At 52.4% G+C, this 14828-nt stretch overlaps 2 protein-coding genes across 7 annotated transcripts; both read right to left on the bottom strand.

Annotated features, from left to right (window-relative positions):
* Positions 1–248: 248 nt before the first annotated feature.
* Positions 249–8574, bottom strand: TMEM184A (transmembrane protein 184A). Of its 4 annotated transcripts, none has more exons than XM_035339297.1 (9): positions 8310–8574; positions 5278–5502; positions 4679–4844; positions 3701–3791; positions 3531–3606; positions 2908–2999; positions 2340–2509; positions 2055–2252; positions 249–1908 (listed from the first exon to the last, which is right to left on the bottom strand). In XM_035339297.1, the coding sequence occupies exons 2-9, from the start codon at positions 5500–5502 to the stop codon at positions 1658–1660; spliced, it is 1269 nt and encodes a 422-aa protein (XP_035195188.1). In that variant the 5' UTR covers positions 8310–8574; the 3' UTR covers positions 249–1657. The 4 variants fall into 4 exon arrangements, with proteins under 4 accessions (XP_035195188.1, XP_035195187.1, XP_035195191.1 ...); XM_035339296.1 differs by lacking the exon at positions 8310–8574 and adding an exon at positions 8055–8295; XM_035339300.1 differs by lacking the exon at positions 8310–8574 and adding an exon at positions 6856–6946.
* Positions 8575–10061: 1487 nt separating this feature from the next.
* PSMG3 (proteasome assembly chaperone 3) lies at positions 10062–13232 on the bottom strand. Of its 3 annotated transcripts, none has more exons than XM_035339883.1 (4): positions 13057–13204; positions 12579–12689; positions 12275–12492; positions 10062–10607 (listed from the first exon to the last, which is right to left on the bottom strand). In XM_035339883.1, the coding sequence occupies exons 3-4, from the start codon at positions 12488–12490 to the stop codon at positions 10455–10457; spliced, it is 369 nt and encodes a 122-aa protein (XP_035195774.1). In that variant the 5' UTR covers positions 12491–12492; positions 12579–12689; positions 13057–13204; the 3' UTR covers positions 10062–10454. The 3 variants fall into 3 exon arrangements, with proteins under 3 accessions (XP_035195774.1, XP_035195775.1, XP_035195773.1); XM_035339884.1 differs by having other exon boundaries at positions 13009–13076; XM_035339882.1 differs by lacking the exon at positions 12579–12689 and having other exon boundaries at positions 13057–13232.
* Positions 13233–14828: the final 1596 nt, after the last annotated feature.

Raw genomic sequence — 14828 nt, 5'->3', positions numbered from 1 at the left:
ACAAACCCTGCGGGAATGCCAGAATGTGGAGGATGCTGTGTGTGCAGGTATTTCTGCTGGGCCAGCACCGAGGGGCTAGGAGGACACGGAGCTTGAGAGCATCAGCATTAGAGCAGGAATGGGCAGAGTGTGGGCTCTGCTCGCTGACCTAAGTGAAAACACTTGTTCAATCCATGGTAGAAATTGCTGTTTATTAGAAAAAAAAAAATCATAAATAAAATAATTTCATCTTGCAATTTACATTTTGCAGCTTAGGAGCAGGTGGAAAACAAAACACTAGGAGCTCTAAAATGGCTCTAAGCCTTACCCAGAGGTTTGTTTGCCATGCAAATTGAAGGCTCCAGACTTGCCCCTGTCCTTCCACTACGCAGCTCCCACCCCAAATAACAGCCCAAATAAGTTCCCAGGGACTGTCTGATGAACAGCAAGGGAATAGAAATTGAAAAAAAATAAAATCAGAGAGGAAGTTTAACAGGAGGCACACTCTCCATCATGGATACAGAGAAAACCCTCCCTGTGAGCACTCCTGCCCTGAGTGCATCCCTGCCAATACCACCCTGTCTGGGCTCAGGCACGTGTGCCTTTCTGCAGCTTGGCAAGGGTGAAATGAGTTTGTCAGATCTGGGAAATGGCTCACACAGCCCTCGCCCTGCTGAGCTCCCCAGGTCCCCCAGCATCCAGTGTCTGTCCCAGCCTGGCCGCAGCACTGTTTCCTGCAAGCAGGGGTAGGGATGTGGAATAGAGGGGTTAGGAGGAACAGACAGTTCCCGGTCAGTGCATTCCTACCACCACCAGTCACAGTCTGGTTCCCTAATAATGCCTCTGATAAGGAAGCTGGAATCCCTTTTAACTTCTGATCCGCTCAGCGATAAGTCGGTTTAGACATAAACAAGTGCCTCTGTCACCAGCAGCTCTCAGAAACGCAGCTGCGAGACCTCGTGGTGAAGTCCGACTGAGGTCCTGCTGCTGCTCCCAGGGGACTTGCTCAGGCAGCTGCATCCCCATCTGGAGGGATGAGTTACTTTTCCTCCCCTGTAAAGGTCTCCTGCGTGACTCCATAGGCTTTTTGGGGGGAAGAAGAGAGGAAAACATGTAAAAATAAGGCATGATGTCTTTCAAACATTACCGGGTTTTGAGGTGAAGTGAAGTCACCTTCCTGCTCTGCTTTTCTCTGCAGGGCCCTTGAGATCATTTTTTACCCAAATCAGGCGAAACTAGAGCAGAACCGTGCTGAGAAAAGCATTTCTCTCAGGCCTGGGTGCTGCTTGCAGGTAGGAGGAGGGTGAGGGCGGCCAGTCTGTCTGATGGCACAGGCGGGGTGCCTGGCTTGCTGGGGACCCCAGCCAGGGTATGGGCACGGGGCTGGCACCCAAACCCTGACAGCAAAGCACTGAGCTCAGCACGTGGCTGCTCGGCCACAGAGCAAAGAGCCTGGTCCCTAACACCAGCAGAGATGGGACAGCAGGAGCTGGCCCTGTTTGATTTAACCTTTCCCTGGGTTATTGCATCTTCCCTTCAAGGGACTGCCCTTTGAGTAGAGTTCCTGGCTTCCCTCTCCTCCTCTCAGCACTCCGATAAGACCAGGTTGTCTCAGCCTCCAGACAGTCCCCTATTCCATGGGTTTAAGCCTCTCCAGTGTCACTGTCCCTTCTGACTTCTACAGCTCCTCGTCTGACAGGATCAGCACCCTCTTCTCAATGTTTTTGCTCTTTCTGCTGCTCACTCCCTCTGCCTTGGAGGCCACGTGCCCGTTCTGGCCCGGCACTTTGTGCTCTGTCTCCTGCATGGACTGCTGGGTGTACTGCTGGTACGTGGGCGAGAAGTTGTGGATGGCATCCTGCACGATGTCCTGGGGGCTCATGGTCTCCTTCAGCCCGCTCGAGATGCTCTGCATCGGGGCAAGGTTTGCTGAAAAAGAGGAGAGCAGGAGGGTGATGGATGGGCAACAGCCTAAGTGCTCTGATGGGACATCAGATGAGCAACAGCCCGAGTGCTCCGAGGCTGCAGTGACACTTTTCCTTAGATGAAAGAAGGAAGAGGAGAGGAAGAGCTACCTGTTGTGTTTTCTTTCTTCTCCCTGTACACCTGGCAGGTAAACGCGTAGCGCAGGGCAATGGAAGCAAAGAGCATCTCAATGCAGATGATGAAGTTCTGGTAGCCAGCAGCCACTGTCCCAGCTCCCACCTCCTTCCCGTCTATGATCTGAACTTCGGGGATCACCCCGCATTTCTCCAGGATTGCCAGCAGTGTCCCTACGCAGGGGAAGGGAGAGGGGTCAGCTCTGGTCCAGCATCCCTGGGCTGCGTGGTGCTGCGAAAGGAGGAGGACGGGGGACCCACCTTGCCAGAAGGAGAGGAAGATGACGGCCTTGATGGTGATGAACTTGAGGACTGGCTCAAACGGGCGCAGCAGGTCCATGGTGGCAAAGTAGAAGAGGAAGAGGGCGTAAAGTGCCAGGCTGACGGAGAAGTTGTAGATGATGGTGATGTAGAGGTAGCCGCTTCGGACACTGTGGGGAGAGAGCAGGCTGCTGGAGCGAGAGCAACCAGAGGCACAAGGAGAAGAAGGGGAGCAGGGGGTGGGAGGCATGCGTGGCTTTGCCATGGGAGGCAGCCCAGGCCAACCCAGCTGGGGAAGGAGAATGGGAAGTGGGGGAGCAGGGGCTGCTGCCGCTTTTCCTCTCTTGTGTGACTGTATGATGGCCCCTGGGTGTTTCATCCCCACCTCATCTGGGGACAGTGGGTCTCTGTTCCTGGGCGCTTTTGGCTTCTTGTGGCCTTGCTACCTGGGGAGGGCTGGCAGGTCACCCCGTCCCCTCTGTCCCCTGTGATGGAGCAGGGACCCAACCCATCCTCTTCTTCCAGCAGAAGCAAGTGCCTCCTCCCCAGCCCCACGCAGCATCCTCACTTGAAGTCCCCGTCGTGGTACTTCCCGAACGCCTGCAGGATGATGGTGACGATGGCCATGAGTGGTTTCACGATGCAGAACTGCAGCGTGGCCTGCACAGGGGAGAGACACCATGCACTCAGGGCCATCCTGCCCCCCCAGGCCCCACCACAGCCAAGTCCCCTGCTCCCAGGACACAGGAGTGAGCAATTCTCCATCGCTGGAGTGACCAGCTGAGATCTGGACCAGCAGACAGAAGGGAGCAGGGCTGTGCCCCTGAGCGCTCACAAAAAGCAGCATAGCCACGCCGAGGCAGGGGACTGGCTGGCTCACAGACAGACCAGTGCCAGGATTTGTCTCTGCAGCACAGCTCTGGGCAGCTAACCTGGGACTGGACAGAGATAAAAATCTCAGCTCTGCAGTGGGAGGAGACCCTGACTCAGCAGTGAGTCAGAGGCAAGGACAGCGAGCGCTGCGCTCTGCTGCTGGCCAGGTGCCGGCAGAGTTGCTCCCTCGGAGGAAAAAAATGAGCATCTCGGGAAAGATTTCTCCCTGGGTAAGGAACCCACTGAGACACAGCCTGGGGAGCCCTCGTCCCTCGCTGCAGAGGGGAGTGGAGGCGATGCTCCCTGCTGGGTACCCACCTGCTTGCAGAAGCGCAGGAACCCAATGGAGTAGGACATGCCCTGAAGGCAGCAGGTCCCATAGAAGCAGCTGGACCTGGAAGCAGAAGCCGAGGAGATGCTGTTGGGGCAGCTGGATGGGGAAAGCAGGTGAGGAAAGGCTGAGGAGCTGGTGGTGCACTACCACTTACGCAATGGGCTTCCCTCGGATCTCCGTCATGATGGTGCTCTCCCCACCGAGGTACTCAAAGCACAGGCTTAGGAAGCTGTAAATCACGAAAGCTGGCAAGGCAAGGGCAGGCACGATCAGCAGGGCTGGTGGCAGTGTAGGGGGTGCTTACATTTCCCATCCCTCCCTGCTCAGATGTCCTCTCATCCACGCCAGCACAGCACCAGGGGTTGGGACACTGGTCCAGGTGGGTGGGAGGCCACCAGTAGGTCAAATCCATCTGAGCCAGACGCACTGCGCCACGTGTACAGGGCAAGTGTGTTTTTCTGCCGACGCAGCAGCTCTGCTGTGTACACACAGCCCCTGCACGCAGAGCACTTGGTGGCACTTGTGTGTCCAAGCAGTGCCCAAGGAGATGGCCCTTGTGCACACCCAGACAAGCCCCGGAGCCTTGCAACGGCCAGAGACCTTCATGGGAGGACCTCAGAAATGGCAAGGAGCAGCACTAGCAGCTGGTGGGCAGCAAGGAGCAGGCCCTGAACAGTTTTCTTGGCCAGCCCCACCACTTTTTGTTTCACGCTCTCTTGCTCCAAAGCTGAAGTATTACACATGCCCTGGGGGGAAGCAACCCGGTGCAAGAGCAACCTCAGCTCTCAACAGTTCCCCCTGCACCTCAGACATCCCAACTCCCTAGTTTCTTAGGTAAGTGTACCTGCTTTAGAAAAAATGCCTTGCTACCTCAAAGGCAGCGAGAAAACCTTTCCTAGGAACATGACCAGACGCTGGGCCAGCAGGTGTCTGCCCGTGGGCCACCTCTCTCCCTGCTGCTGATGGGGAAGGAAGGGGGAAACCTCCACGTAGAGGAAGGGAGAGCTGGAAGTGAAGAAAGTGGAGATCTGGCACTGTGTGCAATCCAGGCTGCTCCAGAGTCATGGATCAGGGGGACGAGAGTCCTGCTTTGCCGTCAGCATCTCTGCCAAGGTGGCTGCCCCATGCTCACCTTCATAGCAGTCACGCACTGAGTCAAAGTAGACATAGTACTGGTGGCTGCCGAGGAGGAGGAGGCTGAGCCAGGAGTCGAAGGCATAGATGGGCACAATGAAGAGGATGCGGATGATGTAGCGCTGCTCCTTGGGGACAGTGTAGTTCCTCAGGTGCGTGTAGATCTGCAAAGGAGAGCGTGCCCATTGTGCAGAGCTATGGCTAGGACTGATGAGCCTGAGCTGAGGCTGGCTCTCAGAGGCAGCGGCTCAGCCCATGGCGGCCCCAGCAGCAGGGATCTTAGATCAGCAGCAGCATCCCAAAATGTGCCTGCTGGCAGGGTGCTGCAAGGCTGCGTGCCCCAAAGGCACAGGCCTGGGGTGCTGGAGGAGATGCGTGCTGGAGCTCCCTGCTGAGTGCTGCCTGCGGGCACTGCTGATGCCCTGCGCCTCTCCCAGCTCCGGCAGCACATGGGCAAAGTCCACGCTCCTGAGGCAGAGATGTCCCCTGCAGCCCCAGGAAATATCCACCCAGGGTGATGGTTTGCAGCGAGCCTGGTGCCAGTCGATAGCTTTGCCCCAGCGTTAACCCAGAGCCATGGCTCCGTCCTGCCCGTACCTGGTGGAAGGTGATGATGAGCGCCGACCAGACGAAGATGCCGGAGATGACCTGTGCTGCCGTGGTGGTCAGGAAAAGCTGCTGGCCATCCTGGGAGTCGTTGTGGGTGGTCATCAGCACGGCAAGGGCTGGGGAAGGGGTGGCCGAGACCAGCCTGGTCACCGTGCTGGGTCCTGGGGAGCTGGGTGGCGTGGGAGAGGGCACGGCCCGGGTGGCATTACTCATCTGCAGGAGGGAGAGTCACGGGGAGTGGCACAGGATGGAGGTAAGCTGGGGAGGGGGAAGGTCCCAGCAGGTTTCCCGGCCCATGCAGCGTGGACAAACCGACTGTGAGTTTTTCTCTACTCCAGGCCTTTTCCAGCAGGTCCCTCACCCAAGCCAGCTGATTCACTGTGGCCAGGGCTGCTGTTTCCCGCAGGACAATGCAAATGTCCTTCAAGAGCAGACCCTCGTGTCTCCAAGGGGGTGTCTGTGCTCCCTGTGTCCCCTGAAATGCCTGCTTTTCCCTGCCTGCCTTGCTCCTCCTCATTTTCTCAAGGAAAGATCTGCCCGTGTTTGTGCTCCTGGGAGCACACCTGTGGCTCAGGACCCTTTTTCACCAGGCACCACAGACTTAAGGCTTAAAGTCACCCCCATCCAGCCCCTTACCAACAAGCCATCAGGCCCCTGACATCCCTGCAAACAATGTGTGCACATCATCACCTCCTTGGGAGTCCCGAACACCAAGATCCTTGTGGTGTCATTCCCCCCCCCCCAAAAAAAAATATTAAAATTGTCTCCTTTCCCCACGAGTGACACGCTAGGGACAAACCCCAGGGTTTGCCAAGGAGCTGGGCATTTGGCATCGCCATCACTTGATGTTCAGCCAGGGAGCAAGCCTCAGCCCTTTTGGGATCTTGGGGGTCCTGGTGGGGTTTGGGGATGCTGGAGCACTCCTGCATCTCCACAGCATCCCCATGGGCAGCTCTGCCCTCCCCAAACTGCTCGCCCCAAGCACTCCCAGCACAGAGGGTGGCCAGGACACACAGGGCACTGTGTACCCTGCAGCTCCAAACAGCAAGGACCAGCCTAATAATACGCTTTTATTTATAGGGCAGCTTCATATCTCAAGGCCAACAGATGCACAAACTGTCGTGTTTGGCCTCTCTCTGTGCTAATCTATGGAAAGCTGCTTTTTCCCCAAGTATAACAATAGAGGTTTGAAAAACAGCAGCGAGCGGAGCTCTACCAATGCAGACACTCCTCGGCGCGCTGGTAACAAACAAAGATTTTAGCTGCTCGGTAACTATCACCCGGAGGAAAACCTGTAAGCACGGACTGGCGAGAGGCAGGAAAATATCTGCTGTCGATAAGCCTGCTAGGGAATGACCTCGATCCACTTAAAACACAGAAACCAACCCAAAGCCGGAGCTTGCCTGGCTCGCCCTCTCCCCGAACCCCAAGCTGGTAGGAGAGGAAACCCAGCTGGTGTCAGATCAACAGCCCTAAAAATACCTCCTGCCGCCTGTAAGCGGAGATGCCCGGGGCGGGCTGGGTGGCCGTGGGCTGGCGAGGTCCCAAGGGCTCGTCCCGGCGTACCTGCGGCTGGTGGAGGGCTCACAGAGGCGGCAGGAGCTGGGGTTTTTGCTCCGTGCAGCCGTCGTGGCCCTGCCCTGGCCAGCAGGAAGCAGGATCCCGGGGAGGGATCTGTTCTTTGGACAGAGTGGACCTGCCTTGTAAACATTAACTGGAGGCCAGGGAGAGCTGGAGGCGTGGGGAAGAGGGAGAGAGATGAGCTGGGCCCCCTTCCCCGCAGCCCCTGTGCTTTCTGGGGATGCCCTGTGTCAGATGCTCTCCCTCTGCCCAAGCTTCGTGCTTGGGAAGGGCACGATCTGGCTCAATTCCTAATTGCTAGACCCATTTATTCTGTTCTCAGCCCGGCGCCATGCTGCGGATGCTTGGCCCAAGCCGTGCTGCCTCCTATTAGCTTTCACAGCCCGGCTGTGGAGCAAGCACCACGGCACCAGCAGCCGGCCCTGGCAGGCTCTCCCACATTGTAAAACTCTTAACACGTCGGAGCAAGTCATTAAAAACAAAAGCCTCCGTGCCACTCGGAGCCAGGGCTCCCAGCTCCAGAGGTAATCAGATCCCGGCCGTGCAAGGTAGCTGGGCAATTCAATGCAGCCAAGGGCCCGTTTGCTTCCAAAACAAAGACAGCCAGGAGGTGTGAGGGTAATTCTAGCTCCAAAACTCAGCTCAACGGGACGGTGCTAGTGCCCCATCCAGCTGGGCTGTGCTCAAGCACAGACACCTGCCCTGCGCAGCCCCCCTGCGACTTGGGGATGCTAAGAAAGTGCAGAGCCAAAAAAACAGGCAGTGGCACCTTTCTTGGGGCAGACCACCTGCAGGACCGTGTTGTCCGGGATCCCCCTTGCACAAACAGGCTGCTGGATCCCTCCCCAGCTGCCTGCTGCTGGGAAGCCTTGCAGAGCACAAACCCCACCCTGGCGGCAGCCCCGCAGGGCAGGGACAGTCAGGAAGGGAGCAGAAGCCCCCGCAGCCCCCACCAGGAGCAATACCACCAGCATGTGCCCATAAATAAGGCAGAGCAGCACTGAGCCTTCCTCAAACCCACTCGGAGGACTGGGTGATGCATGCACAGGGCTCCTGCTGCAGGCTGTGCCCTGCCACCTGCACCCACAGGTGCTGGGGACCGATGGCTGGGGCAGCCTCTGCTTCGCTGGGGGAGCCCCAGCAGCCCACCGGGACCCCCCTCCCAATCCCAAGGCCCCACTCACCCTGCGGGGCTCCTCTGGGAGCCAGCCTCGGCTGCCTCCTGCCGTGCACCTGCCTCCGCATCCCCTGCGCCCTCCTCCACCACAAGACTCCTCCTCCGGGCACCTTCCCAGCCGGGCACCCTCACCTTGCCAGCCCCGCGCACCCTCGCCAGCCCCGGGGGGCTCAGCCCCGGCCCTCTGCCCCTTCCCTGGGCCCCAGGGTGGCTGGAGCAGCAGGTAGGGCTTTGCCTCCTGCAGAAAAGCTGCCAAACGTACCTTTCCAGTCCTCCTCACTTGGCACCCACGCCCGGAAAGCAAACACGGAAGGCTCCGGCGCTGCTGCCCCGCGAGCACCCCGTGGCTGTGGGTGAGCACCGTGCCGCCTGCCTGGGCAGCAAAGACGGTTCTCCTTGCAGTTGGGAGTTAATCTTTCCTGGAGGATAACGATGACTAAAAGGCAGACATCTGGTTGTACAAGCAGCCAGGCTCGCGTGGCTGTTTTTTGGGGCAGGCCTTCCCCCAGCTTTACTGCAGAGCAGAGAGCAAAGTCGAAGGACCAACTGCTCGTGGTCTGATTTATCACCCGTAGGAAGGCAGCCAGATAAGTCTGTTGTGGCTCCGAGCATCAAATGGGAGAGATTGCCACGTCCTTTCTTTGCCTGCCACTGTGTGCAGACCTGGTGGCAAAGAGAACCAGGAAATTACGGTGGTTAACCTGTGGCTGGCTTTCAGGTAGCAACACTCAAAGTCTTCAGGGCACAGCAGCGGTGTGCTGACGTTATCACCACAGTGGAAGATGTAATTTACATTCAATTTGCTGATTAACATACACTTTCCACAAGTTGCTGGGCCCACAGACACTGTAGGAGCACCACGAACCAGGAAATACACAGAATTTTGTAACGGAAAAGGATCTCTACCAGCAAACCAGGATCAGCATTAACAAATTCCACATGCCTCTCTCAGCCCTCCTGGAGCAACAACATAAAAAGTGTAAAAGAGAGAAAATTTGGAGTTCTGACAGATGCAAATCTTTGATTCTTGGAAGCACAGTTTGGAAAACTATTTTTAGATGAAATTTCTTGTCAAGGGCAGCTGCAAGCCTGCAGCTTTTGAATGTACTTTTAAAAAACCTTTCATTCCTCATTATCCTTTAAATATTGTAAATAACCCTTACTTCAGAGGAAGTCCTTCTGAAGTTCATTTTCTGCTTTTCTACCTTTAGGGGATCTTTTAGCAACAGAAATGATCCTGCAACTGGATCTACACAGGGAATGGCTGTGCTGATTCTGCTAATATCAAGGGTTCCTAACACAACACAGGTCTTTCCTGTCCAGATTTTAAATACAAGTCCTGGCCTCTGTCTACTCAGTCAAGTTCATAAGTGACACAAGTGTGTAATAGCTTACTTAAAAATTTACTACTTAGTGTTAATTGTTCAAAGAAAAGGTAAAAGCAAACGTGCTTTCCAGGCAAATAGCAAAAGTTGGGCTATTAAGCGTTGCATTTACTCACATGACTTCATGTAACACCATTTTTTTTCAATGGACTTGGCAGACACACTGCTGTGTAACCCCCACAAGTCCTTCTGACCTCACGTCTCCTCCCACAGATGGTTTAGAAAAGGGGCAGCTTGCTGTGGGTGGTCCAGAGCTACGCACATGCTGCTTCTCTAAAATGCTGGTAACACATAATAGGTAAACAGCCAATATTTTGTCTTTTTTTCACCACTAATTTGGGTTCCTTTCTGCCATCCTGTCATCAGCTTTCACAAACTTCGAGCAGTGTAATTATCTACCTCTCTTTAAGACTTGACTGAAAGTAAAGAATGGGTTCAGAATACATCAGGAAGGGACTGACATGTGGACAAAAGCAGTCATATAGGAGTCATTTCCTTAAAAAAAAAAAAAAAAAAAAAAAAAACAGTCAAGAAAGTCTTTCCTATTATGCAACTGCTGCTGATTTGTTACCGAGGCTTGTATTTCAAGTGAAGTGATTTTCACAGAGTAAGAAAGAAAACACATAAAATTAGATTCATCAATGTTTCTTTTATTCACTCTGCACTGGGTGTTCCCCTTTGCGGTACACTGTAGCTACAGAGCTTGGCTTCTATCACTCCTCAGGACACAAATGCAGAGCCATGTTTCCCAAATATACAACCCACCCAAAGTGATAAAAATAAAATTTCTCTTGTCTGTTGAGACAATTGTGCTTGTCTCATCACTGACTATATGGACTGCAAACCTGTCACAGTAATAAAACCCACAAACGTTCTACACAGTAGAGAAAAATTCATCAAATTCCTCAGTATGTCCAAAACCAGCACAAAGACATTCCATCATTCTCATTTTTTGTCCTTTTAAAAAAGTGGTGATGAGTCATGGACTCAAGATCATTTCCTTGAATCCAGATGGTACAACTTCACCACACTTGGCAACTTCGGATCACTTCCCGTAGAGCTTGTATTCCTTCCATGGTCTTGTCTTTTAAAGCCATGGCGAGAAGAACAGGTTTGTTCCCAGCTTCCTGAGACACGAACGCCACCAGATTTTTGGCACAAACATGGACGAGGGGCTGAAAAGCAAAGGTATACAGATGTGTACTCGTATAGCTGGGAGAGCCCTCCTACGTGAGTTAGGAGAGGAAGAGTCTTGCAATGACTTGTTCGTGGAGCACACAGAGAACCTGTCTATACTGGACTCAGACTGAACATGAGTTTGCTGAACAGTTCCAGCATGATTAGAAACAGACACGCAGCTTGGCTGGTCAGCAAAGCCAAGCCATGGTACAGGACATTTTAGAAAGCACTTTCTCAACTGTCTTAAAATGGAAGAGTTTGGACCTGAGAGTGACAGCTGCTTAACCCACCCTCATACAACTTAACTGGAGCTGCACTTGAATTAAGTTTGCACCAGTTTGGAAAATATGGAAAGCTGGTATGGAGAGTCTTTTCTTCCGCTATTGTCTTGTAAAAGACAGGAAAGAAAGCTGTCTTGTTTTCTGCAATTCTTAGAGATCTCAAAGTGGTGTTTTATACACACTCCTTGCATGCCATGTGTAAAAGATGTGTTTCTAACAGAATAATGAGAAACAGAAATAAATGGTGAGGCTGAAGCAGAGAACGAATAGAATTTTCTTAATGAGGTTTCTTTAACAAGAATGTCCAGCCTGTCTGGGTTTTATTGACACCATAGTTATGTATTTATTAAAAGGCTGAGCTTGCTTGATTTTAGCTATCATTGTGTGTTGGAAGCTTGTACCATCCCAAACGGGGATGTTAATGACAACAAGCAGGAAACCAGCAAACTAAAAAGCCTTTTCTTAAAGTTTAGATTGATTAAGTTGGTAAAATTATTTAAAAATATTATGTAACCAAGTATACAAAGGCACTTCCCATCTCCAAAATAAAACACAAAAACAGACTGAAGGTGGTGCTGTTCAGAATTAGCAGATATCACACCTAGCAAAGCAAAAGTTCTCCCATCTTAGAAAGGCAGCTGTTACTGAAGAATGAGAACTCCATAATGAGAAGCTGCAGACAGAATTGGGAACCCGTGTTGCTAGAGTTTTTTTCTAGTTTAGGCTGGTAAGTAATATTTGACAGCTCCAGCCCTGATGGAAAGCCTCATAATCTTGTAGCTCTATAACTTTTTGTTTTAATGCTTGACTAGTTGACGCTTTGCAGAATGCGTTTCCTTCTGCTTTCTCTCCAGCTTTGTGAAATAGTCGATAAAAACTCATTTTGTTGAAGCAAAACAAATTAAACTTTATCAAGGGCAGGTGTTGGCAAACACACTTGGGAGAGGGCAACTAAAGTCCATTATGGGGCTGGCATGGGTGGGGGTTGGGGGGAAGAGAAGAGACTTGAAAAGTTAAATTTATTGGAACTGAAACCCAGAAAAGGTTATCGAAGACCAAATGTTTGATCTTGTAACCTTTAAATCAACACCAGCTGTATCAAACCTGCCATAAACACTGCAAAGCAACCCATATCCTGTAGGATACAAAATAACAGACCCCCAAACCACTCAATTAGTTAAACTTATGCTAAAGAACAGATAAACGTGCACATTTTTCTGATGAACCCCTCTTCCTTCAGAACAGATTTTTACATTAATTTTACCACTATGCAAACACTGCTTAACTACAGTGATTCATCAACTCCCTGGCAACTAGCGCAGCCCCACCTACTACATTTCCCCCTCTGCCGTGGTGCCAGCGTGCTGTGCATCTGTTCGTACCTCATCCTTGCCCAGTAGCACTTTTGTGGTGAGCGAAGGCCTGCCAATGTTGTCACCTATCGTGTTGGGGTCCACATAGACGAGCGTCCCCAGCTTGCCATACTGTGTTACCACCACAAGAATGGAGTTGGAGAACGCCGTGCACACCACCTCCGTGGGGACCCCGTGTACCACTTCCTCTCGCTGCTTTGACGTCACGATGGGATTTGCTGCCATTGCTGCAGAAAACAATAACACAACATTAGATTAAAAACACGGACCACAGGCTATAAAAAGCCAGAATCCTTTCATTCACTTGGTGTACCAAGGTTAAGTTGATTTCAGAGCATAACAGCACCCAGAGGTGTAGGCGAACCGGTAAGCCTGGACAGGAACTGTTGTCAAAACCCAGCGTCCACACGCACCTCACAGGAAGCTGAAATCCAAGTGCCCCCACACGGAAAAGTTGCTGTTTATAGGTTTTCACACTACTCGCAGTTTAACGATGACTGGACCTATCCCCACCGAGCGCAGCACGAAGCAGAACCGGCCATACCTCACCCTTACTGCCACCAAGGGGAGACCCCCAAAACCACCCAGACCTTGCAAACCTCAGCACTGGGGGGGAGAGGGCGCAGGCAAGCAGGAGACAAAAACACCAACAACCCCCTCACATCGCACCCCTCAGAGAAGAGGGGAGCGGAGCTGCGTCCCTGCAGGACCCTCGCTGCGGGAGGTGCCCGCCATCCCCTCACCCTGCCCCAGGCTCAGCCCGAGCACAGACCCCGCTCCGCCACCCCTACCCTCCTCAGGCCTCGCCGCCGCCGCCGCCGCCGTTCTCCGCCCGGGCCCGCCCAGCCACGACAGAAGCGGCGCCTTTCCCCTCCCTCCAGCCGCCCGCGGCGCGGGGAGATGGCGCAGGGCCGCCGCCATCGCCGCCGCCGTCCCCTCAGCGCGGGGCCGCCATTACCGGGCCGCCCGCCCAGGGAGGCGCCATCTGCAACTCCCCCCCGCTCCCCTCACGGGCAGTCCCCCAAGCCCCCCTCGCGTGTTTTCTGCCCGTTTTTCGCTGAAAATCGCGGCTGAAAATGTAGGAGGGAGTGGGGTGTGCCCGTCAGTGACTGCCCTGCGTGTGTGGAGGGACGGGGTTGACCTGGTGGCAGAAGGGAGGTTGCTAAATTTAACCTTTAATTTTATTATTATTTTTTCTTTTCTCTCAGTTTTCACCCAGGATGTGTCTGTGCCCAGCAGCTGGGTGTTGTTGTGTGGTGCTGGGTGGTTGAAGCCTGCAGGGCAGCACTGCAAAGGGGACGCATTCTGTCATGAAGCCTTTGGTTTGGGGCCATCCATCAGCTCACGGCCACCTTCACTTGGGTCCTGTCCTCCTCCGGCACCAGTGGGACACCTTGGCTCACTGCTGATGGGAGAAACAGGATAGTTTTCACCACTAAAATACCCTTCAACCCGTGCCCCCTTTGCTCTTGGTTCCTGAGCAAAAAGCATATGGCTCGAGCAAGTAGCTCCTGCCCACCTGTGCTATAATGGGAGATAACGGCATGTATGTGAAGCGTGCAAAAAGATATTTATATAGCATGAGCAATTCATACAAACATTTAATTTCTGTTACGTCCATACAGTTATTTTAGTGCTAATTAGGATTTTTCTCCTTTCCTCCTTTGAATTGCTAGTACTTATGAGTAACGATTTTGGCCAATTTATACAAAGCTCTGGAAACTGAGTTTTCTCAGAGATTTGCAACTTTCCAGACTTACGCATTTGTTGCGTACAATGCATCTAAAATGCAATCTAAGCCTTCATTTCTACTTGTTAAATGTTCTTTACAATTCTTTATACCAGACACCAAATGTCCCAGCTGTGGCTGCAGGAAAAGAAGCCTGAATTCTGGGTTACCTCTTCAGAAGATCACTCTTCAGAACCTCATGATATTTTTGTTTTGTAATAAAAGTTTAAGTAAAACTTTTAACTAAATTCTAGGAAGAACACATCAACTTTGTGCTGAGAATGCTTTAAGGCACCATTAGAGAGCAGCAGAGGTCCACGGAAAAAACTTCCGACAGCAGGTTATTGTGGTTAACGCAAAAGGAGAGGCTTGATACCTTTTTGGCACTCTGCACAGTCTGGCAAATAGTCTGTTTTCCAGCACTGCAAAGAACCAGCATTCCTATTCCTTGCCTACCACAATCACTTGAGGCTTTGCCTGTTTGACAGAGATAATAGCAGCTCTTGTCAGTAAGCCTCCTGACTCATAAAGAAGTTTATTCCTGCTCTACCTTCTCTGGAGAATAATTTTACTTCAGGAAACACAAAGGACCAGATTCTTCCTGCCATCCTTGCCAGACTCTGTTTTATTTTTTACATGACAGGAGGACAAAGACAGTCCACTGTAGTTCAAACTTACATGGAAACAGCTCTGTCCCTCATACTTTACTGTTTTTCATTAGTTTTGGAGGAAAGAGTTATTTTTAACAGTTTCATTTAATTGGAAATCATGTTTTGGCATGGATATGAGGTAGGTTATAGCAAACACATGAAGCAGACAGCAAGAGATAACTGA

The sequence above is a fragment of the Oxyura jamaicensis genome, chromosome 14 (assembly GCF_011077185.1).
Source record: "Oxyura jamaicensis isolate SHBP4307 breed ruddy duck chromosome 14, BPBGC_Ojam_1.0, whole genome shotgun sequence".
NCBI classification, from domain to species: domain Eukaryota; kingdom Metazoa; phylum Chordata; class Aves; order Anseriformes; family Anatidae; genus Oxyura; species Oxyura jamaicensis.
The sequence above is the reverse complement of the archived record's forward strand: the minus strand, read 5'-3'. Positions and strand labels throughout refer to the sequence as shown.

Coding starts and splice junctions, on each gene's coding strand:
- TMEM184A (XM_035339297.1), bottom strand. CDS start 5,502: ATGAGTAATGCCACCCGGGCCGTGCCCTCTCCCACGCCACCCAGCTCC. Junction 3,000..3,530: donor TCCTGCGCTTCTGCAAGCAG/GTGGGTACCCAG, acceptor TCCCCTGTGCAG/GCCACGCTGCAGTTCTGCAT. Junction 2,253..2,339: donor CTTCCTCTCCTTCTGGCAAG/GTGGGTCCCCCG, acceptor TCCCCTGCGTAG/GGACACTGCTGGCAATCCTG.
- PSMG3 (XM_035339882.1), bottom strand. CDS start 13,186: ATGGCGGCGGCCCTGCGCCATCTCCCCGCGCCGCGGGCGGCTGGAGGG. Junction 12,493..13,056: donor GGCGGCGAGGCCTGAGGAGG/GTAGGGGTGGCG, acceptor TGTTTTCTGCAG/CAATGGCAGCAAATCCCATC. Junction 10,608..12,274: donor TGCTACTGGGCAAGGATGAG/GTACGAACAGAT, acceptor TTTGCTTTTCAG/CCCCTCGTCCATGTTTGTGC.